This window comes from Chiloscyllium plagiosum, unplaced genomic scaffold, assembly GCF_037043375.1.
Source record: "Chiloscyllium plagiosum isolate Xiang-an unplaced genomic scaffold, Cpla_swu_hap1 HiC_scaffold_22, whole genome shotgun sequence".
Classification (NCBI taxonomy): Eukaryota; Metazoa; Chordata; class Chondrichthyes; order Orectolobiformes; family Hemiscylliidae; genus Chiloscyllium; species Chiloscyllium plagiosum.
Window position 1 is genome coordinate 27,744,741 of NW_028270160.1, and position 23,689 is coordinate 27,768,429.

Consider the following 23,689-nt stretch of genomic DNA (forward strand, 5'->3'; position numbering starts at 1 on the left):
TCCATCCAAGCCCAACCAATTAAATGTATTGCCGTGCAATTCCTCACGCCACTAATGCGCCTGTTCAAATCCATCTACAAAATCCAGAGCATAAAATACAACCATATTCTATTCCACCAATAACTGTACACATTTTAAAATAATGCCTAAAATGAAATGTTATCTTCACAAGTCAATATATTCTCAAGTTGAAAACAAATTCAGATTTAAGTGTTAGTCAACTGACGATATAGCCAAAACAGTCCTCAAATTCCCTAGATCTTCACACTTCAAATGGTCAACAAAATTCTGTACACTTGACCTATCATGAGATTGCTTTCCCTGCAATCATTATTTAGGCACCTGCTTGCTAACCACCTGCCAGCAATCTGATCTCTTTACAGAGGAATACATAATATTCAATGACAATATTCCATGACAGGGTAAAAAGCAATAATCAGTTAAGGCAGAGTAGATAAAGAATATATCTGAAAATAAAATAAGACAGGATATAAAGTAACAACAATCCACTTGAAATGACACCTCAGTGAACAAAGAATCAAAGAATTTGAGCAGCTACAAAGCTTGCAAACAAAATGAATTCTTATTTGTTGGCAATCCACTTGGTCCTACCTTGAGCTGCTTCATCATTATGCACTAAGTGATATTATATGTGGGGCTGGTTATAGGCCCTTGGATGAGCTGTTCATGGTGCCATTAACAAACAAAGCTCAGGTTTTGTGTACATACAATGAAAATGTCATCAAAACTATGTTCAGCAACATCCAGTCATTGAAATAGTCATAAGAACAACCAGCACAATCATTGCATGTGAATAGTGATTACAGTAGAAATGTTCTTGAACTTCAAATTCTAAAGTTTAAAAATAATCTGCAAAACAACTTCGCAGTTATATAACAATTCCAGCTCAATACCTGCAAAAACCATATCAATATACAGATGGAATACAGAGCTCTGAAAATAAGAACCACAGAGGTACAATTGCAAACTAGTTCAAAAACTAATACACAAACATTTTATACCAGCCCATTTCTTACGCACATTTTACACTTGATAAGAGTGTATTTTCTTGGAACCAAATCCAGCTGTAATCTTGATATGATTTAAATTAAATCTGTGTTCATGCACCCACAGCTAATTCTTAAAAATTTACATAAGGAGATCAAATCCATATGCAAACCACTTCTAGTACCGACATTTTTTGATTAGATTCAACAAAATTCCTAAACCGACAAAACTTGAGCAAACTGCAAAATAGAAGATCAGCACTTTTGAAAGACAGATACCAAAATGACAAGTGCTGATACTAATTAATTTACTTAAATATTAAACAAGACTAAACAACATTATCAATGTATACTGATTTATAGTGCAAAAACTACTTCGAAACCTTGGCATTACGTTACTGAAAAATCTTCCATCATTTATATAATAGCATGGAATTAAAAATTTTACATCAAGGGTACAGTGAACACAGTTGTGGCCTAGTTCTGACATCCATTTAGCACAGATTTCTTATCTTTCCAGTAATTTAACTGCTAGCATCTTCCAGTATGAATACAAAAACAGAACACAAACAGGCATTTTCTTCTGGGGAGAGTTTTGAATAAAATAATCTAGCTCAAAACAAAAAACTTTCACATCAATGGGCATCACATTCGTGAAATAACCCTCAGGATCACTGAATCCAGGACAGAAACGTGCATTATTACTTTCTTTTCAGGTATTACTGGAAAGAATTATAGCAAAGAAAAGCCAACAGATAAATTACTGATACAGGTGCTACATAATGCAGGAAACTGCAAAACAGGCCATTGTGAACATGATGCAAACTTAAATACAATCAATCTTCAATGAATTAGCATTAAATTTGTTTGGGAAAATATCAACTAAGTTCAAGAACTGCTACAGGCCGTATCCCATTTTAAATAAATTAATTTAAAAGAACTATTAATTCTTCCAAATATTCATAAGAAATTAAATAGAAAATTTAGCCACGTTAAAAATTACACTGAAAACATGGGAAAGATTGTGAGCAACACAACGAGCAGGAACAAAAAACTGAAGACAAAGACAGCATGAATGAAAACGAACACAATCAAATGAGTGAGTGTGAGAGAGAAAGCAAAAGGAAAGGAAGAGCAAGGAAGAAACAGCACATGAACTATAAACAGCAAGCAACTGGGTGCAAGTGTGAAAACATGCAAACAACAGTAAATGCAGAAAAAGAGAAAACAGACAAACTATAGCTGGGAGGGATAAAACAGTGTACAGCAGGAGGAATTGAATGGGGGAGGTGGCAACTTTCCTTGGAATTTGCACGGCAAACTAGCAGATCCTTTGCAAGTTGCACACAGTTAGAACAAAATATATTTCAAGGGCCGGCAACATTCATGTGATGTGCATTACAAAATAGATCCGGACTTCTTAAAGCAGACATTCCATTTTTGGGATTGGGTGTTCAAACAATGGATACACTCTGTTCTGAAATTTCTGTTCCCATGCAATCCATGCATTCTAAGAAAATCACATAATAGCAGCACCATTTAAACCAATGGGACTGGAATCACGTTATAGCCAATACAGGTAAGAAACGTTTGTGTTCTACAAATAATCGTCTATATTCTTCACGTTACAGCCAATTTGCATTGAAGAAACGCATATATTAGCAGAACCAACTGTACCATGAAGCTCTAACGATATGAACAGTTGCAACGCTGCTTTAAATCCTTGCATTTCTTTGGAACTCCTGGCGTGCCATAAATGATGCAACCATGAGGCCTGGTTCCTGTAACAATGGTAGATATTCCAGTGCCTTCAAAATTCCATGAACCCTCCCTTAATTCTCTCCACCCAAACCCCTGCCGCCAGCCTGACCCTGCTTTTCCAGGTCTGCACCAACACATTCCATGCTATCAGCTCTGGCTGAGAGGGCAGAACACTTTCCCAGTCTTGGAACAAGTCTTAGGAGAGGGTGAACTACTGAAATAGACGATTAGACCACAACAAATCCTACAAGACATATCACCTTACCAGGCATCTATTTTATTCAGTTGCTTTTAAGTAAAAGTGATTTCATTAAATAACTGGAAAAGGAACCACTGCCTTTCTCTTATGGAAATGAATTATATCCTGTTCACTAACAGAACTCGAGGAGGAATATTGGATTGAGTGTTGAACTGATTGAGAATCTGGTAAAATAAACATTCAATTTACAAAGCTTGAATTTTAAAGAACTAGAAAATACTTACGATATTCTACCAAAGGGTGCGAATGCAGATTTCAGATCCTCTGTTGTTATCTCAGGACTTAAGTCTCCAACGAATACATGAAAATGATCTGAGAAGATAATAGTATTGAATGCATACCTTCAGACAAACAATTTCAATTCTACATACTTTCCCTGTAAATTTACATAAGACCATGCACTAAGCAAAAGTATTAAGCTGATTTTGCATAGACATTCATTATTATCAGCCTCTATTTGTGACTCGATTTTAAGGGGGGATTGGGTCTAACAAAAAACCTTAACTGCTTTATCTGGGGAAAAAAATGAGATGCTGGAAGATATTATATCTAATATTGAAAACTAGACAGTGATGCACTGCTTATAGGGACTACTTCAGAAGAATACTCAATAGAAACTTAAAACCAACTGTGATACTTCACGGCTCTGCTGAGGATAACTATCGTGATGCTATACTGCAATGTTCAGAAAGCCTGTGCTAAAGTTTTACATATGAAAGACTGAAGTGTGTTACATTCAAACTAGCTAGGAACTAAAAAAAGAACTCCCAAGTAAGAGTGCTCCCTGCTGCAAGGAATGTCTGTTCAGGATTGTAGAATTCTCTCAGGCACGTTGCTATTAATATCACTACCTTACAACAGATACCTCAATTAGTCATCTGTGCATGGAGAATGATTTTAGCATTAACATAGATCAGATTTAGGGAACAAAAACATGTGATAGGCAGACTTTGCGATTGGTTCTAAATTTAGTACACCAGAAACGTACAAAACAAAATTATACTTTGGAAGGGAAAAATCAGACAATTGTTCCCTTCCAGAAAATAAAGTGGAATAAATAACATTGAAAATACTGTAAGCTTAGAGAAAAGTGCACATAGCAAAGGTCTAATATGCCAGAGAAAATGTGTCCTTTTACTACTGGAGATCACTTTTGCCAGTAAACCAAGTTTGATTCAAGAGTTCCAATATGATTAACAGTTCTGCTCCATTACCTTCATGATTCATCTGTTTACAGGCATAACTCTTATGAAATGTTTTTTGAAAGAACTGACCTGGTTGATTAAATGGCCTTTGCATATTAGATTAGATTAGATTAGATTAGATTACTTTACAGTGTGGAAACAGGCCCTTCGGCCCAACAAGTCCACACCGACCCGCCGAAGCGCACCCACCCAGACCCATTCCCTACATTTACCCCTGCACCTAACACTACGGGAAATTTAGCATAGCCAATTCACCTAACCTGCACATTTTTGGACTGTGGGAGGAAACCGGAGCACCCGGAGGAAACCCACGCAGAATGTGCAAACTCCACACAGTCAGTCGTCTGAGGCGGGAATTGAACCCGGGTCTCAGGCACTGTGAGGCAGCAGTGCTAACCACTGTGCCACCGTGCCGCCCACTAATGTCCTAAATAAAATACGACTACAAAGTGCATAAATTACTTCATGTGTGCACAGAACACTAACATTATCTTCAATACAAAATTATTTTCATCAACTCTTCATCATGTCCAAAATCATAACTTAGTGGCACAGTGAGATTCTGCAATTTTAATATTTCAGCCTAGATTTAATCCAGGTTCATGGTTTTAATTATGTTCTATATGTTCATTATCCAGGCTGTTTTGCTCTAACATGCATTTTGTCAACGCAAATTGACTAACAGCGAATGACGAACAGGTACGCTGTTTCTAAAGAACAAACTTTTAAATTGTGTTGGCTGTAACTGATTATATCACCAACACTAAATGTTATTTGTGTTGTTTGATTTTTGACCATCTGAGTCACACAGGAACGTACGATTGCCCTACAGAAGATATAACTATCTGTCGAAAATCCGTGCTACAAAGGTCAGTCTTAACCTAATTCTTAACCACGCATGGATACATTGTACAAAATTGGCTCGCATTCAAGTAGTGAGAGCTGGTTTTCAAACAGAAGATATTAGTGTTCTGTAAGTGGGTTTGAGTCACAACATGAGAGATAGACAATGCATGACCGGCATTATTGAGACTACAGTTGATTCGAATATGAATTCCTGAAATGGAAAACTTCTTACAATATGATACTTCCATTTAAGTATTAAAAACTTTTTTTTTGAAAAGACTATTCTAATTTCTCATACACTGCAGGTCACCTTGCATTGGATCAATACAGATAAACTTTTGGACTTGAAAACTATGAATGCTGTGGGTTACAAATGCATGTCAACAATAAAAAGCTATTCCACTGAAGTTTGAAGTTTTGTCTCCGAGCATCTGTTAGTCAAGTCAATCCATAAAGTTGGCCCAAAAAGAAAGAGGGGCCTGTGCTTCTAGAAAATATTACAAAGTCATGGAAAACAGCAGGCCATTGCCACTAAATAACTTTGTTGAATACAATGTATGGGAGACAGAAATAGATTAGCCTCTTCAATGAAACATAGCAATACCATATAGCTGATTTACTTAATTCTCGAATCATTAAAAAGAAAAAAAAAAGAACTGTTCTTGTTAATTGATTTCCAGAATTAAATTAGCATGATTCCAATATACGCCATTAAATATCAAATTTAAGAAACAAAAACCTCCAAGGAAAGGAGTAATGAAACAGGAAACCTTGCTTCAATTTAAGTGTTTTGCAATAAGTACATAAGTCATCCAAATTTGCCTTTAACATTTTCATCTTTTTTTTAAAAACACCACAAAAACCAAAAAACAGGAATATGTTCATTTGAAAATTCAGCCAAACTCAGTGTCAGTAATAAAATATTTCAGCTAAAACATGTGTATAGCTTAATGCATTATTGGGTCATCATCTACCTAACGTAGATTCCAGACCTAAAGGTCTCAACTCTTGCACCAAATTACAAATATTATTCCCTCTTCCTCTGCAAGGCCATTTAAAATTGCATCATTCTTCAGTAGATACATTTACTTTAAAACAACAACCTGAATGCAAAGAACATACTAGAATCCTTCAAAGGAGCTTCACTGTCTAAGTTAAGAGTAGTGCATTGCAAAGTTGAGATCGTTTTTTATTTAAAAGGCACAAAATCACCAGAGGATCATACCATGGTCATACACATATCTTTCAAATAAGTAAAATGTTAAGTATTAAACCCAGTTTCAACATGCTAGGAAAAAAAAATCAAGAAAACAAAGCACTTACTAGTTGTATCTTTCTTCTGGCTACTTGGTGTTGTTGCCCAGTTTACTTTGACTTCCTGAAAATTTTAAAATGATGCATTTCATTTAAAGTAAATAGAACATGCTTATTCCAAAATACTGAAGTACAAGCATTTCAAAGTTTTACCAGTATAGTGCATTGTAAGATATTGCATATTTGTGCCAACTAAAAGCTGGAATCAAAAAAGTAATTTTGGATTTGGTGCTAGGCAACAAGCCAGGCATCGGATCGCTAAGTGGGAGGGCATTTCAGTGACAGTGACCACTGCCTCACCTTTACCATAGCCATGAAGAGGGATAGGAGCAGACAGTATGGGAAAGTACTTAATTGGGGGAGGGGAAATTATACTGCTATTAGACAGGAGCTGTGGAGTATAAACTGGCAACAACTGTTCTATGGGAAAGGCACAGAAATGTGGAGGCTGTTTAAGGAGCACTTATTGTGAGTGTTGGATAACTCTATCCCACTGAGACAGGCAAGGAATGGTAAGGTGACAAGAGCAGAGGAGTTTCTCATTAAAAAGGAAGGAGGAAGCTAGGATCTGGCAGTTTTAGAGGATTACAGGGTAGCTGGGAAAGAACTCAAAAATGGACTGAGGAGAGCTGAGCTTGGGGGGCACAAAAAAAAGCCTTGGTGGGAAGGATTAGGGAAAGCCAAATGCGTTCTATGCTTATGAGAGGAATAAGAGAATGATCTGAGAGAGGGTAGGACCGATCAGGGACAGTGGAGGGAACTTGTGCCTGGAATCTGAAGAGGTAGTGAATGCCCTAAATTAGTTTCTTTGCTTCAGTATTCATTAGGGAGAGATCTTGTTGACAGTGAGAACACTGTGGACCAGGTTAATAGGCTTTAACAGACAGACATTAAAGGAAGTGAAATTCTGGGAAGCATCAAGATTGGTAAGTGCCTAGGGCTGGAAGCGAGGAATGAGATGCTGCCTCTCTGATGATCATCTTTGCATCCTCACTCTCCAATGGGAGTGGTACCGGACAATGGCAGGGAGGCAAATGCCGTTCCTCTGTTCAAGAAAGGAAACAGGGAAATCCCTGGGCATTCCGTACCAGTCAGTCTTACCTCTGTGGTAAGCAAAAAACTGGAAAGAATTCTGAGAGGTAGGATTTAGGACTATTTGGAAAAACATATTTTGATTAAAGATAGTCAGCAAGGCTTTGTGAAGGGTAGATCATACCTCACAAGCCTTGAGTTCTTTGAGGTTGTGAGAAGACAAGTTGACAACAGTCAAGCAGTGGATGTGGTGTATGTGGATTTCAGTAAGGCATCTGATAAAGTTCCCCACAGTACGTTTATTTAGAGAGTTGGGAGGCATCAGATACAGGGAAATTTGGCTGTCTGGATCCTGAATTGGCAGGCCAAAAGAAGACAGCGAATGGTAGCAGACAGAAAGTATTCCACCTGGAGGTCGGAGACCAGTGGTGTCCCGCAGGGATCTATTCTTGGGCATCTGTTCTTTGTAATTTTTATAAATGACTTGGATGAAGAAGTGGAAGGATGGGTTAGTAAATTTGCAGATGACACAAAAGTTGGCGGTGCTGTAGATACTGTTGAGTGCTCATGCAGGCTCTACAACATAACACTGACAGGATACAAAGCTGGACTGAGAAGTGGCAGATGTTGTTCAACCTGGATAAATGCAAGGTGGTTCATCTTTGAAGGTCAAATTTGAATGCTGAATATAGGGTGATTCTTGGCAGTGTGGAGGAATAGCAGGATCTTACGATCCATACACATATAGCTTTCAAAGTTGCCACCCAAGTTGATAGGGTTGCTAAGACGAATGGTGTTTTGACTTTCATTAATGGGGGATTGAGTTTAAGAGCCATGGTTTAGCTGCAGCTCTATAAAACCCTGGTTAGACCACACGTGGAATATTGTGTCCAGTTCTGGTCAGCTCATTACAGAAAGGACGTAGATGCTTTAAAGAAGGTGCAGAGGAGATTTACCAGGATGCTGCCTGGATCAGAAGACTTGTCTTATGAAGACAGGTTGAGAGAGCTCAGGCTTTTCACACAGGAGAGAAGGATGAGAGGTTACTTCATAGAGGTTTACAAGGTAATGAGAGGCAATAGATAAAGTAGATAGCCAGAGGCTTTTCCCCAGGGCAGAAATAGCTGTCACGAGGGGTCATAATTTAAAGGTAATTGGAAGAAGGTGCAGGGGATATGTCAGAGGTAGGTTCTTTATGCAGAGATTGGTGGGTGCATGGAATGCACTGCCAGTGGTGGTAGAGTCAGAGACATTAGGGACATTTAAGCAACTGCTGGACAAGCACATGGATGACAGTAAATTCAGGGTTGGTTAGGTTGATCTTAGATGAGCCAAAAGGCCTGTACTGCACTGTAATGTACTACGTTCTAGATGCTGCATGGATCTGTAATGGTCATGCCTGAAAAATCCAATTGATTCTTCTTTGAAATAGGAGCTTGAGTAGTAATCAGAGGAATACCTATTGATATTATTTATATCAAGTAACATCAGCAAGTCCATAAAATCCCTCAAGAGACTGTTAGCTGTGTTGAAGGTCCTGGAGTAGGAATATTAGGTGAGTATTCCAATTCACACGCTGTCGGGATTTCAACTATGCACTATATTTATTAATAACAGTGGGATAGAAAGCCACAGATTCAAATTTTCCGATAACAATGATAGGCAGTAATGTAAGCAGCGCAGTTGAAGTCTAATCTTTCAATATCGCTTGCAGCTTTAAATAAGTAGACAAAGCTATGTCATCACATGGATTTTAAGCAGTTCCCAGAGTGTGAATAGGTTCAGTTCTTCAATCAGTTTCCAAGTTGACTGTGCGCAAGCTAGAACACAATGCAAGACAATACAAAAAAGCTAATCACAGGAAACATTCCTATTTTAAATCAGGACCACCTCCACAGGCAAATGGGAAGTATTCCAATTTAAACGTTACAAAGCATATCACAAGGCAATTTTCAAACTGGTGGAAAGAAAAAAAAAGGGGAGGTCCAAAGAAACTTTGAAACAAGCTAACACTTAAATCAAATGGCATCAACAGAACAAAAAATAAACCAAAATGAAATGCTAGCTTTTATAACTGGAGAAAAAGAATAAAGAGGAGGTAGAAGTCACGCTTTTACTGTACAACATCTTGAATAATGAGCAGTTCGGGCACCACACCTTGGTAAGGCAATGGAAGTAATACAGTCTAGTATACCAGAAAACGAAATGAGTGCAAAAGTTTGCATTGAGAAGATAGATTGCACAAACTAGAGACGTATTGCTGAAACAGGTAGTTAAGAGAAGTTGAGGAGATTTAAGCTGTTTCCAAACCATTATGAGGAAATGATAGGGTAGATGGGAGAAGCAATTTCTCCCGGTTGGTTGAGCCTTGGACACTTTAAAAATTAGGGGTCAGACATTACACAATGAAGCAGTTTTACACAAAAGGTGTTGTAAATTTGGAATGCATTTCAGTCAATGGCTATCCGTTCAAGATGAACTTTAATCAAGAGTGTGTTGCTAGAAAAGCACAGCAGGTCAGACAGCATCCGAGCAGGAGAATCAACGTTTCAGGCATAAGCCCTTCATCAGGATGCTGCCTGACCCGCTGTGATCTCCAGCACCTGCAGTCCTCACTTTCTCCAAGATAGATTTTAAATCTGACATGGATACTTTTTCTATCCAAATGTATTAAGGGATTGCAGATTAAAGTAGGTATAGTGTGTTAGTGCAGAAAAGCTCTAAAGTGTTAAATGGTCTATTCTTGTTCCCATTTGTCAACTATATTTTATTCCTATTAGTTATGAACAAATAGGTACATTTGGGTATCGACAGTATTGCTAGAATTCACATTTTAGGAATAGGCCAGCCAACCCAATAGAGCTATGCCTTTATTTGCATTCTATATAAGACTCCATTACCATATTTGTCTTCATAGCCCTCATTTTCCCTCACGTGTCGATGCTCTATAATTCAATTACTGTCAGCAGATTCCAGACGGTGACTTTTCAAATTCCTATTTTTAATTAATCTGATAATGGGGTACAGTATATTTACAATACATTATAGTCCTGAAAGGTCACTTGACCCAAAGTTTAACTCTGTTCTCTCTCCACAAATGCTGCTAACCCAGTTGAGCTTTTCCAGCAATTTCTCTTTTGGTTTCAGAATACTTAAGAGTTCCTTGATATTGAAGTTGAAAATGTTTCCTCACATGCACCGTCAACAAATCATTTTATGATTTTTAAGGTTGTTACCATGTCATTAGGGTTTCTTTTTAAGCCAAGTGTTGGTCATTTCTTGTTGCTAGTTGCATACTGTAAATAGTGACTGCGTTTTCTTAAGAGCTCAACTACGTGCCAATATGGGGACCAGAACTGCATATTACACAGTCTAAATACTATAACGCTCTATAAAATTTAACTTGATCTACCAAGCTAGTGTATTGCTGCTCCTGAAACATATCCCAGAACTTAGTACTCCTTGTAGCTTGAAGAACATATGGGATCAATAGTTCAATGTGATTTGGTTAACTCATTTTTAATTTATTACTGAATGTTAATTCTCCAAGTCTAAATGAGCCAGATCAAATGTGATCACAATTTGTAATTAGTAAAGCTGGAAAATTTCTTATCCATACCAAGCCAGAAAGTCTACATAAATATATAAAGAATTGTTGAACAAACAACTTTGGTTTTAGAATGATTCAATAGAAACAGCTATACAATAAAGGCCTTCCCTTTCTAATAACATTCCCAAATTTTTATTAAGAGTAGACTCGTAAGTGTTCTAAGCATTTTTGTTACTCAAATACAGAGTTTATAATAAAATTTGGTATTTTTATGACCACATTTTAGATAGCTGGGAATCATTATCACCTATTGAATTGTTAACTATTGATGGATTCCATCAAATTACATCACGTTGAGAAAATCTTACTTTGCAGATAATGTTTTACTAAGTATTATTTGTTAAGTATCTTATTGAGCCTGTAATAGCCCAAAGCAAGCAATTGCATTATGAAGAATTAAACACAAGCACTATTCAAAGTATTATATCTTAATTCTTCCAGCTAAATTCTCTCCTCACTCACCCTTTAGACACGATAGCTTACCTTACCCATTATTTTACGGCCATTCATTGCAGCTAATGCAGCTGCCGCATCCCTATGCTCGTAGAATTCCACAAAGCAATATGGGTCATTGCTTGAATGCTGCAAAACAGAAAATCCAACAGAAGAGTTCACCCTTCTGCTTGCGGTTTGCTGAGAAGAAAAATTCATGAAAACTTAGTACAAAGAAGCCAAATGAAATACTTACAGATCTATATTAAAGCCTTTTACTTTTATAGCCAATCTGTCCATAAACACAAACAATTTAAAAGGAAATTACAGATCATTTAACATTTCTGAACATTTTATAATGTAATACAGGGCTTCCCCAGGCTTCTATGTATATTTAAGAATTACCTTACCACCTAAATATAAAACAATATGTAGAAATTGCTATTTTTAAAAAATGCTGGAAATCTCAATGAAAACAAATTTCTGGAGGAACTCAGCAGGTTAACAGCATCTGCTTTCTGCCCAGAGATGCTGCCAGACCTGGAGATTCACCAGCACTTTCTGGTTTTGTGTAAAAATTTCTAACTTGTTGCCTAATTTCCACAAGTTTTGTGCTGCAAAGAACTGCAAATATCGAGAGGGTTAAACTTTTACAAAGTATTGCAATTGCAGTTACACTGATCTTTCCCCACCTGCATTCTGTAATTTAAATACAGCTTACATGATGCTGGAAATACAGGACTACTGCCAAATGAGCACTGAGTAAAATTAATTTACAGGTAAATATTAAATACAATATCAAACAGGCAGATGAAGCATTTTGAGTTAATTAAGTGTCATTAAATTAATGCTCAAATTTGACGCAGTTCTACTAGACAATTAAGGTAACCTTATGGATACTAGTTTGTTCGTTGAGCTGGAAGGTTCGTTTCGTTTCACCGGATGATGTTACCTAGTACGGTGGTGAAACATCTGAACGTCCAGCTCAGCGAGAAAACTTTATATCCAGAACCTCAGCCTGAGCTACAAATCTTCTCAAAACTCGCTTAAGATAATTTTATGATTAGAACTCTGACAATGAATTTGCAAAAATGTAACAAAATAAATGAGAAATAATAAATCCTTCAAAAGGTGCTATTTTAGGAAAGTCGCTGATTGTAACAAGTTGCATCCTGATTCAAAACGTTACTTTAATCTTGAGGTCTAAAATTAATACAAGAAGTTACTTTACCCATTCAATAATACCAAGCATGTCCTTGATTTGGTATTTAGTTGGTAACTGGAAATCAGCACACTACCAAGATGAAACATGCTCAAACTCAGGTATTCAAAATAATGAAACCCTCAATTGTTAAAGTCAACCACTCACCAAATTACTCGAAATCTCCAACAGTTCAAGATTCAGTCAGTAATGATCCCAGGTTTTGAATCCATGTTTTCTAAGCATGTGCACTATTATTTTGAAAGCATAAGTACACATACACGCACCAAGTAATTTTCAAAAAGAACACATGAATGTGTCAAACCCAGCATAACGAACTGCATGATCAGCACAGCAATGTTTTTTTCCCTTATTTGTTCACTTGTCGCGCATCTCTGGCCAGGCTAATTAGCCAAAATTCAATCATGAGTCAACCATATTGCTGCAGATCTGAAGTCAGACAATGATTCCATGTTAATTTTAAGTTAACATTTAATTCCAGATTTGTTTTCTTGAATTTCACTGTCTACTGTGGGATTCAATATCATGTCTTCAGATCATTAGCCTGGGTTTCTTGATGATTTGGCATGTGACATTACCATCAATGCATTGTTTCCCCGAAAGTGTGGCATTAAAATAAAACTACTTCTGCATTGTTGTACTGATATAGTATTATTTCTGGGGGTGAAAACATGAGTGTCCTGGCATCTCTATTCTTTAAAAATCAACAACATAAATGAAAATCAAATTATACTGAAAATCTGCATGGGACTTTTGTAAAAAATATATTCACTTGTTTATGTAGCCATCACTGGCAGGCCAGCATTTACTACACATCCCTAGTTGCCCTTGAGGTGGTGATGGCGAGCTGTCTTCTTGAACCACTACAGTCCAGTAGACCCACATTACATTAAAGTTTCCAGGATTTTGTCCAAATTACACACACCTGAAGGAAATCTACAAACTCTTTTCCTTATTTGATAGCATTCTTTTCAAAATACAAAGATCCCCTTCATTGAAGTGTTATTGTAAACAAAACTTAGGCCCAATGCAATGATCAATCAATGTTGCCAAAGAAATTATCAAAAACAAAACATGGAAAACATATATAGGTGAACCAGCTAAGTGCAGACATCTTCAAGAAACAGCAACTCACCCCAAAACGCAGTATACTTCCTACTTGCAAGGTCTATGCAACTGAGCGTGTACAACATTTAACACAATGTACTAATACGCAAGTTAAATGGCACAATGCAACATTAATCAATATCTACCCTTTGTTCAAAACTGGTGACAGGCAGCTACATTACCTAAATAGAAATCTCATTCCTAGTTGGGGATGTGGAATAAATCATCTTCTACGCCGAAGTATTTAATTACAGTTTTCATCTAAAGCATTGTATTGTCTAGCTTATTTGCCTAGAAATAGAATTTAAACCATCATCTCCTATATTGGGTGCAATATCAAAACAATAGTTGCTTTCAGAGCATTTAAAATATATGTTGACAAAAGAATATCACAATCATAAAATTTAGTATGGTAATGATATCAACTTTTCCTGGTTCCTCTCTTAGCAGCCAACTATTCAATCTTCAGCATACCCAAACCCCACAAAAACATACAATGATAAGGAATTGCAGAAAGAAGCATTTTGCCCTAATCACTAAACCAAGGTTACATGAACTTAAGTGAACAAATTTCTTTTCAAAGTTTGAAAAAAATGCACTGAAGAATCTTCAAAAAAATTTACATTAGAGAATAATAGCTCAATAAAGCTAACTTTCAGGTGGTTCTAGATTTAAAGTGCAGTATTCTAGTGAAACCACAGGGGACTCCAGATTCTAGTTATGCATGGAAACATAACCCTTCAGCAATTTTACATCATTTCATGCACAGTATATCTCACCATCTAACGGGTGGACCGAGCTGAGCAAAGACTGCCCAGACCACACAGTAAGTTATTTTACTGCACTAATTAAAATTCATACATGGAACTTTTTTTTTAAGAAAAGGGACATTTTTGGACCATTCCAGAAGGGCAGAAAGTCTCACTAGCAACCTGGCCAATACTTATTCATTAACTAACACCAAAATTAATAATAGTCACCTGTTTCCTGAACTTCACACTACACAACCACCATGCTGCCTTATTACAAGATTGAAAACACTTCAATAGAACTCCACTGACCATGAAATCTTAAGATCACTAAAAAAGCTATCCAAATGCATTCACACTTCAGTGGAGAAAGTTAGCAATTGAAAGCTAAAACAAATGAAATAAGTCAAAGCTGCATACACCATACAATCAACCACAGACAAATAATTATTTTAACACTTAAAATAAATAGACAATCTTATGCAAATAACCAAGGCAGTAAACAGTGCAGATGAACAAGTAGAACTTTTGACGGATGCACTATTTTTGAATTCTATTCACATACCCATCCAGATGCCTTTTAAATGCTGTAGTTGTACCAGCCTCCTCCACTTCCCTGGCCGTTCATTCCATACACGCACCAATCTCTGCATGAAAAAGTTGCTCCTTTTAAATCTTTCCCTTCTTACCCTCTAGTTTTGGACTCCCCTACCCAAGGGAAAAGACCTCTGTGTGTCCCTTACATTCATGTTTGGTTAACAAATCTACCAAATTCAAAATTTACAAGTTCGCATGTCAATAAAATAGTTCCAAAATACTACCAGTTTTCCAACCTGACACTTAAAAGGGCTGGCTCTAACTTTCAAACTACACCACCAGGCTGTAGATTCAACAACCAGAAATAGAAATACATATCTATTTATCTTTTTGGAATTTAACTCATGAGACCGGTTATCATTCTGACAAGCCTACACCACACTCCCACCAGAGCCAAATTTATTTTCCTGAGGTGCTGTGTCCAAAATGCCTTAAACTAGTCCAGATATAATCTAAATTGGGTTTTACAAAGCCAAAAACATAGCTTCTACACACGTGTATCATTCTGCTGGAATGAAAACATTACATTAGCCTTTTTGATTACTTTCTACGCCTGTGAAATTTTCATGATCTGAATCCCAAAGTCTGTCTGGACCATACTGTTCTGGTTTCTCACCATTTAGAAAATATGTAATTCTATCCTTTTTAAAAAGGGTCCTAAGTGAATGGTCTGCTTTTATATGTACAGAAATCTTTCTGCCACAATTTAGCACACATTGTACTCAATATCACCTACACTACTTATTTTTGTCATATCAGCAAATTTGGTAGCGTGGCTTTCTATCCATTACCAAATTCAATAACATAATCCGAAGGGACACATTACCTCCTACTAATTAGAATACCTGCTCATGGTCTGAACATTTGTTTCCTGCTGCTCAGCCAATTTCCTAACTTAGTCAGTGAATTACCTTAGAATTTCAAAAGTTTCAGTTTACAACCAGCGATGTTAAATCGAATTACTTCTGGTAGGCCAGGATGTTAAATCGAATTACTTCTGGTAGGCCATTCAAATTACCACAAATATGTATTACATTGTTAGCTTTTTAAAAAGGTTTTAGCAATTGTCAAGTACGACCCATTCCCTACAAATTCATGAAAGATCTCTTTGGTCAGTGGATATTTAAAAGGTGCTCAGTCACTAGCTTTAACTCAGACATTCTAGTAACTTCCCGATGTCTGCTCTGTAAACAAGTCAATAATCCCCGTTTTCTACGCTTGCTTTTTTGGCGGAATGACAAGCACAACATTTTCTTAATCTGGATTGAAATAATTTTGGCAGATAAATTAAACCATCTGCAATGCTCTCACCTATGAAAACATTAGGACGGAGACCACCTAGTTTTGGTGATTTGTTACTATGCCATTACATCGGCAAATCCCTGTCCTTGATTTTCTGCAACATTCAACAAGCAAAGATCAATCTCTACTGCAACTACTGACCCCAGGTAATTACTCAACATATCTATCATTTCCTTATCTTCATGAACAATATCAATTATCAAGTGTCCTAAGGCTCTTGATTGCTTCTGATCTCCCTCTTTCCTAAAATGATACCCTCAAGTATGGTCATGGATTACAAGCCTTTTTTTAAAAAAGAAATTGCACCTTTACTTAACAAGATCGTGGCCATTTTAAAAAATGCTTTCAGTTTAATGCTGTCTCTTACCTTTGCAGCTAGCCTAACTTTAACCTAAACTGATGTTTTGAGAGTCTGACACAGGGTTTGAAAAAAGTGATCAGATCAATATCTTCAGCAGATAAATGCTCACGCATATTATAACGTTAGCAAATGAAACAAGTAGTATCATGGTCAATGATGTTTGCAGATATCATGGAGCTATGTGGTGCAGGTGACAACATGACTGAGTATCTGGAAAACGTACAAAAAAATGGTATCAACACTGGGTTTGGTAATAAAAGAGCATTTTAGTATGGTAAAGTTTTAGAAGTACAACCCAGGTAGGAATAGCAAGAGTGCAGTGGAGGGTTCTAACAGAAAAGCAATGCTTAAATCGAAAGTAAAAACCTAAACGACAGGTGCAAGACAAAAAATTGTCAGTGCAGAAAAAAGGAAAACATTAAAAACAAAACAACAACTGGATATTACTGAGGTATGGATGCTGAAATCACTGTCAAATATTCAGAAAGAACAAATTTGGGAACTAGCATATCAAGAGGATGGAAAGTATTGCAGCAGCAAACAAAGTAACCAAGTAGAGATTAAAATCATATGGTGATCCATTACAGAGAAGAAACATGGTGATGTGAGTAATGGGGTGGGACTTTAACGAAGAAAAGGAAGACCCAAGACCAGACGGACAGTTAATCTGTGTGTGTGAAGACCCCAAAAAGCACATCAGGATGTTAGCTAAATCTGACTTATTATGAATATGATATATCCTTCGAAGTCATCCAAGAAACACTACCTTTCTGACATATGCTAGTTTGTTTACCCAACAAAAATAATTAAAACTCCTCATTAAAAGCCCATACTCTCTGGCAAATGCTGGTTTATATTTGTATTCAAAAGCACCTCTGCCACAGCTGCTGCCAGGGATCCGAAGCACAACTCCAAGTAGACTTCAATTCTGTTCTATCCTTGATGCAATCAAAGTCAGGACTCCATTACCCCTCATTATTGCCTCCCTTATCACTGAAGCTACAGTCAAGAAAGCACACCAACACCTCTATTCCCTCAGGAGTAAGAAAATTCAACAATTCCACAATAACTCTTACCAATTTTTATAGACGCACCATAAAAAGCACCCTATCTGAATGCATCAGTTTGGTATGTCAAGAGCTCCGTTCAAGATCGCTGGAAATTACAAAGCTATGAACACAGCCCATTCCTTCCAGTGACTCCATCTATACTTCACACTGCCTTGGGAAAGCATCCAATAGAATCAAAAGACCCCTCTGAACCCAAGTTGTACTCTCTTCCATTAGAGAAAAGATACATAAGTTTGAAAACAAATACCAACAGATTCAAGAACAGCTTCTTCCCCACTGTTGTCAGACTAATGATCAGATCTCATTCCAGTTGATCTTTGTCTGCACTCTCTCAGTAGTTGTAACACTATTCTTTATTCTATATTACCTTAATGTAACACTTTGTCTAGATATCATGCAAAACAATACTTTTCACTATATTTCAGTACATGTAACAAACATCAAATCAAATTCTTCTTTAATCATTAAGTTTACGCTGCTCCCTCAAGCATTTTTCCAATCTTCTCTTTAAAATTTGCAATATGGTATATTTAACTTCCAATAATGGCTCAAATAATCATACCTTCCTGGTAGAATTTGCACTTTTATTCCATTTGATTTACTTTTAATACAAAATAGAAACAGAACACTTACTTGTTCTGCTCAACTACTTAAAATCACATTTCTTAATTTCTCTCTTCTGGTTCAGTTACATTACATCTTTCAGTTTCTTTCACTTGTATTGTTCAAAGCATTATTTCTGAGTGCTCCTCCACTCAATTCCCTTCTGTTTTTGAATTAATATCGATACTAACTTTTTCACTCGAGCCTACCCCTCAACTTCCCAATCAACTCATGTTAAATCTCCGTTTTTGCCAACATATCTGGTCCCACACCAATTCAGGTGGAGTCAACCTCAATGGTACAGCTTCTTCATCCACTAAAAATGGAAAGCCCACTCTTTTCCACACTCATCCAATAGCTATTTGGTCGCCTTGTCTATCAAAACCCCAATTTACACCTGATTCTAGGAATAATCAAGATATTATAACTCTTCAAGTCCTGTACTTGAATTTAGCTCCTAGCCCTCTGTATTCACCAACAAATCAACACTTGCTTAAGTTCCTATTCAAACGTGGGTCACAACAATCACTTTCGCTGCCTTCAATATCAAGCTAATTAAAGATCGCAGTCTACTTCAACACAGACACCACGTCACGTGGAAGTTCTGATCCTGCTTCCCAAGAAGGTTAACAGTCTCCCGAATCATCGAATCCCTTTCTACTATACATTTTCATTCTTCTTCCTCTCCCATTTTGTACAGTCTCCTGTACGCAGGAACTTAGATTGCATTCTGGCTACCCTGCTAACTGCCTTTATACTTATACTCTCAGGTACTAAGTATATTGAACCTTTTGAATAGAGTCAATTTACACAGATTCTCATTTTCTTACATCCTGTATTTTGTACATCATGGGCAACGATAATCCCATTTTGAACCTGCACCTCTAAAATGTAGCCAAAGTCTCCAGTAAATGATGCATGTACTGCACCAATGTGCCCAAGTCACCAACTTGACACTCAACTGAGCTGGTAAAACTGCACAGCATGGTGGCTCAGTGACATTACCCCTCAGCACCACGGATCCAGGTTTGATTGCAGCCTCAACTGACTGTTTATGTTGAGTTTGCACGTTCTCCTCACATTTATGTGGGTTTCCTCGCACAGTCCAAAGATGTGTGGGTTAGGTAGATTGGCCACGCTAAACTGCCCAAAGTAGGTGGATTAGGCATGCAGGGTTACAGGGATAGGGTAGGAGAAAGGGTCTGGTTGGAACACTCTTCAGAGGATCAGTGTGGGCAAAACAGCCTGTTTTGATACTGTAGGGATCCTATGATTCTAAGCAGAGAAATGTAGAGATTTATTTACGACAGCCTTGCCATCCACAATCTCTCAGAATTCTGTCCAAACAGAACTACTGTTATCCATTTAGATCCACGATTAAATCTATTGTCAATATTACAGGAACCATAAGCACTGGAGACAAAAATTAAGTAGTACCTACTTCTCCAAATTCCTAGGTTTTGCACTCTGTTTATAATATCATGTGTCCAATACAATCTCATCTCTATGTGAAACTGTAACCACATTAGACTTACTTTTGCACATTGAAGTGTGCTTTGTTTGTTTATTTTGGACAGGTTAACGCTAAGGGTTCAATCCAAAATTTCAACTATTCACTTCAAAAATCATTTACTAGGCAGTAGATTACGAATACAATGCTCTTAGAGCAAGTTTAAAAAGACTTCTCCATATTTATATTAGATTGTTATTTTTGAACTCATTGGTACACATATCTTCAGAGCTTCATGAAGAAAACCTCAGCAATAGATTCACTCAAGGATACAAATAACAAGTGAGACGCAAGAAGGTTCTTGATTGCTTGTCACTCCATATCAAGGTACATCTCAATTTTTAACTACATAACCATCATAATTTTATACGGTCAAATTCAGTCAACCGATGGTAAGAATTATTAATAAAGATTTAATTTCTTGCAATTTATCTGGAAATAGTACCAATTTTAGATAAGACTAATGTAGTCAGACAGGTGGAAATCAATGGAAATATTTTCTGAATATATTTGGTTGACAATGTTTTATGCCATTACCACTGAAAGACGGTGATCGGAGTGGGAAAAGAATTGGGATTATATAAACTGCTACACTGCCAAGGCACTGACCTAAATCGTGCTGCTCTGGTGAACAGTCAAATTAGGAAAAGGCACGTATGCAGAGGGAGTAGTGGGAGAAAGGCTGTCCCTCAGGTGTTTTAAAAATAATGCCACTAGTCAGGTCAGAGTAGCACAAAACCCAGATCCTCTTATCAATAGGTAGCACGTTGCTCTCCGGAAAAACGAGAATGTATATAGCATGGCCCAGAAAGATTAGTGTTTATCCTCAATTAAAAGATTACAGTATAGCGGTACGTTTTTCTCCACCCTTTTCGCACCCTAAAGGGATTTAAAACGTTCCCACTACAGAAGATCCCCATTTATTTTAATTTGTGCAACTGAATATGAAATTTACTCAGAAACCAGTTGCATAAGCAATAACTATTTCCACAAAGCGACAGTTCTCAGAAAACTTTGTAGCTTTAACCATATGTAACTAAATTCTAGGAATACATAAATTCAAAACTGTGTACTATCATAGTTGCGAATTATGCCATTTATCGGTACCTACTTGAAGCCACTCAAAAGAATGAAAGGTGGATTAGCATTGGGATCATTTCATTTCACCAAACGAAATCAATACCATTTATGATAATAGGTGGCTCTTTAAATGAGTGCAGTAGAAATTGTTTAAGTACAAAACAAGCTTTAAAAGTGGAAGATAACTCATTAATTTTTATAGTGAGGTTATACAACCTTTCACAGGAATGTAATCATGCTGTGTTCTTACCTCAGTAATCATTTTACAACTTTTGCAAGGACCAATCTGACTAAAAAGTTGAAGTATAAGGGCTTCTGTCACATCTCTAGAGAGGTTACCTACGTAGCTGAAACAAAAACATTTGAATGTCAGTTACAACGGTTGCAATTATCAAATTAGCTTTACTTCTGTACCCTTAAAAATAATTTAACAAGTTGTTCTGCATGCTATGATCATGCCTAATTAAAGGCAAGATCACATGTTACAACCACCAACAGTACTTAGGACACTGGAAATAAAGGCAGAAACTGAGCAGTTCTGGCAACAGCGGTGGAGAGCGAGAGACAGAATTAATGTTCTGTTCAAAAGGAATCCCCTTCTGTGTTGAAGCGGCATCTTATTGGACTTGAAACATTAATTCAATTTCTCTTTCAACAGATGCTGCTAGACCCCAGTTTCTCCAGCAGCTGTTTTTTAATTATGTGGTGCAGACATTCCAGTCCATTTCACTTAGTTTTCTCTAACAGTGGTACAGTATATAAACAGTTAGATTTCAGACAGCATGAAATAGTAGTTCTTCTGTTCAAAGTCCACTAAAATGTTGTTGCACATTTCTTCCTAAAAATGTTTTTTCCAGGAGTTGCAAACTTGGGAATGTCTGGAATGTACCCTGGAAAGAAATCTAAAAGCATGAAGTCTCCAAAAGGCAGTACTAAAAGAAGTGCCATAAAACATATGGACATATACAAAAAAAAAGTTATTGATTCATCAGGGAGAAAAGGTATTTGGCATTTGAATTGTTTAAACCTTATTTTCAAATCAAGCAGCAATTTTGGCAGTTGTCATCTTTGTAAAACAAAAAACAAATATACCATATTAAATCATGATCAAAACTAAATACATTCTCCAAAATGTCTGTACAAGCACTGAAATCAGTAACATACTCACAGTTAATGTCTAGCCCAAAATTCCTGAGAGAACCATTATCCATCAAAGTCATTGCCGTGTTGGATCTGAGCAATCTTCCCTGATCTTTAATACGAAGAATTACTACTAACTAGACATGTACCACTAAGTGCGCAATGCCAGTGCAGAGTTTTGGAACAAACGCTCTTACAGAAACGGGCAGTGGTAGAATAAACATTTACACTCCCTGGCCACTTGTTGACCAGGCGACGTGGATAAATCTACCGACATCAGACCCAAAAATAGAGCCGAGTTTCTTTTTAAAACAAACTATAAGTGGAACAAATATCTTTGTAAAGCAGAACATGTGCTCAGGCCGAATTTTTTTAAAACCAGAAGCGTTGCACCTATTTAGCCGAAGGAAGGAAGTTTGTACCCCGCTCCCATCCCCCTCCCTCCCCCCCCCGGGACCCAGGGCCTCCTTCCCCGGGGGAGGAGAGCAGGAGGTGGGCGCCAGCTGCCGCCTTCATTCGGGGTTTGATTCGCTGAGGCGGCTCGTTACCAACAAGAAAATGGATTCCCCTCAGCCCCGGCTGGCCCCGAATGACGGGTTCGGCCGCCAGCCCTCGGAGAGGAAGGTGGGGAAGGGAGTTGAGGGTTTCCCCGGTGTGTCCCCCACCCCGCTCCGGGAGCTAGGCCTTGGCTCACCGCCTGGAAAGGGAGCGAGTGTGAGGGAGGATTTACACGACACCCATTCTCCCCACCCCCCCCCCCCTTCCCCGCGCGAAAACAACTTTTCTTTTTAATATAATAAAAGACCTTCCGCACTTTCCCCCCCCCCCAAAAGAAGACGGCCCTCGTGTCACTCACAGGGTGCGCGGGTACGAATCGTCGTCCATGTCGGGAGCCGCCTCCGCCGCCTCAGTCTGTCCCTCTCTCTGTCTCCGCGCCCGATCCTGCAAATGGCGGAGGAGCCGGTGAGTCAGCTCAGGCCCCCAGCGCATGCGCAGACACCTCCCCCCGCTGACTCTCTGGGAGGATTCCCAAACTTATCCTCATATCATCCCCAAGACAACAATAACTCCTCAAATCAATCCCCTCCCTCACTGCTGACTCTCTGGGAGGAATCCCAAACTTATCCTCATATCATCCCCAAGACAACAACAACTCCTCAAATCAATCCCCTCCCTCACTGCTGACTCTCTGGGAGGATTCCCAAACTTATCCTCATATCATCCCCAAGACAACAATAACTCCTCAAATCAATCCCCTCCCTCACTGCTGACTCTCTGGGAGGAATCCCAAACTTATCCTCATATCATCCCCAAGACAACAACAACTCCTCAAATCAATCCCCTCCCTCACTGCTGACTCTCTGGGAGGAATCCCAAACTTATCCTCATATCATCCCCAAGACAACAACAACTCCTCAAATCAATCCCCTCCCTCACTGCTGACTCTCTGGGAGGATTCCCAAACTTATCCTCATATCATCC

General features: G+C 37.9%; 1 protein-coding gene across 4 annotated transcripts in view; it reads right to left on the bottom strand.

Moving 5' to 3' along the window:
• Window positions 1-23,180, bottom strand: part of tial1 (TIA1 cytotoxic granule-associated RNA binding protein-like 1) — a 42,828-nt gene extending 19,648 nt beyond the window's left edge. The window contains exons 1-5 of one of the 4 annotated variants that reach the window (XM_043712712.2): window positions 23,064-23,180; window positions 21,318-21,414; window positions 11,518-11,616; window positions 6,402-6,456; window positions 3,252-3,339 (exon numbers count right to left, since the gene is read on the bottom strand). In XM_043712712.2, coding sequence (XP_043568647.2) covers window positions 3,252-3,339; window positions 6,402-6,456; window positions 11,518-11,616; window positions 21,318-21,414; window positions 23,064-23,092 — 368 coding nt within the window. In that variant the 5' untranslated portion in view covers window positions 23,093-23,180. Of the gene's footprint in view, window positions 1-3,251; window positions 3,340-6,401; window positions 6,457-11,517; window positions 11,668-11,722; window positions 11,759-21,317; window positions 21,415-22,235; window positions 22,388-23,063 lie in introns of those variants that run through there. The other 3 variants (XM_043712711.2, XM_087998897.1, XM_043712713.2) reach the window with 3 other exon arrangements.
• Between the last annotated feature and the right edge of the window lie 509 nt (window positions 23,181-23,689).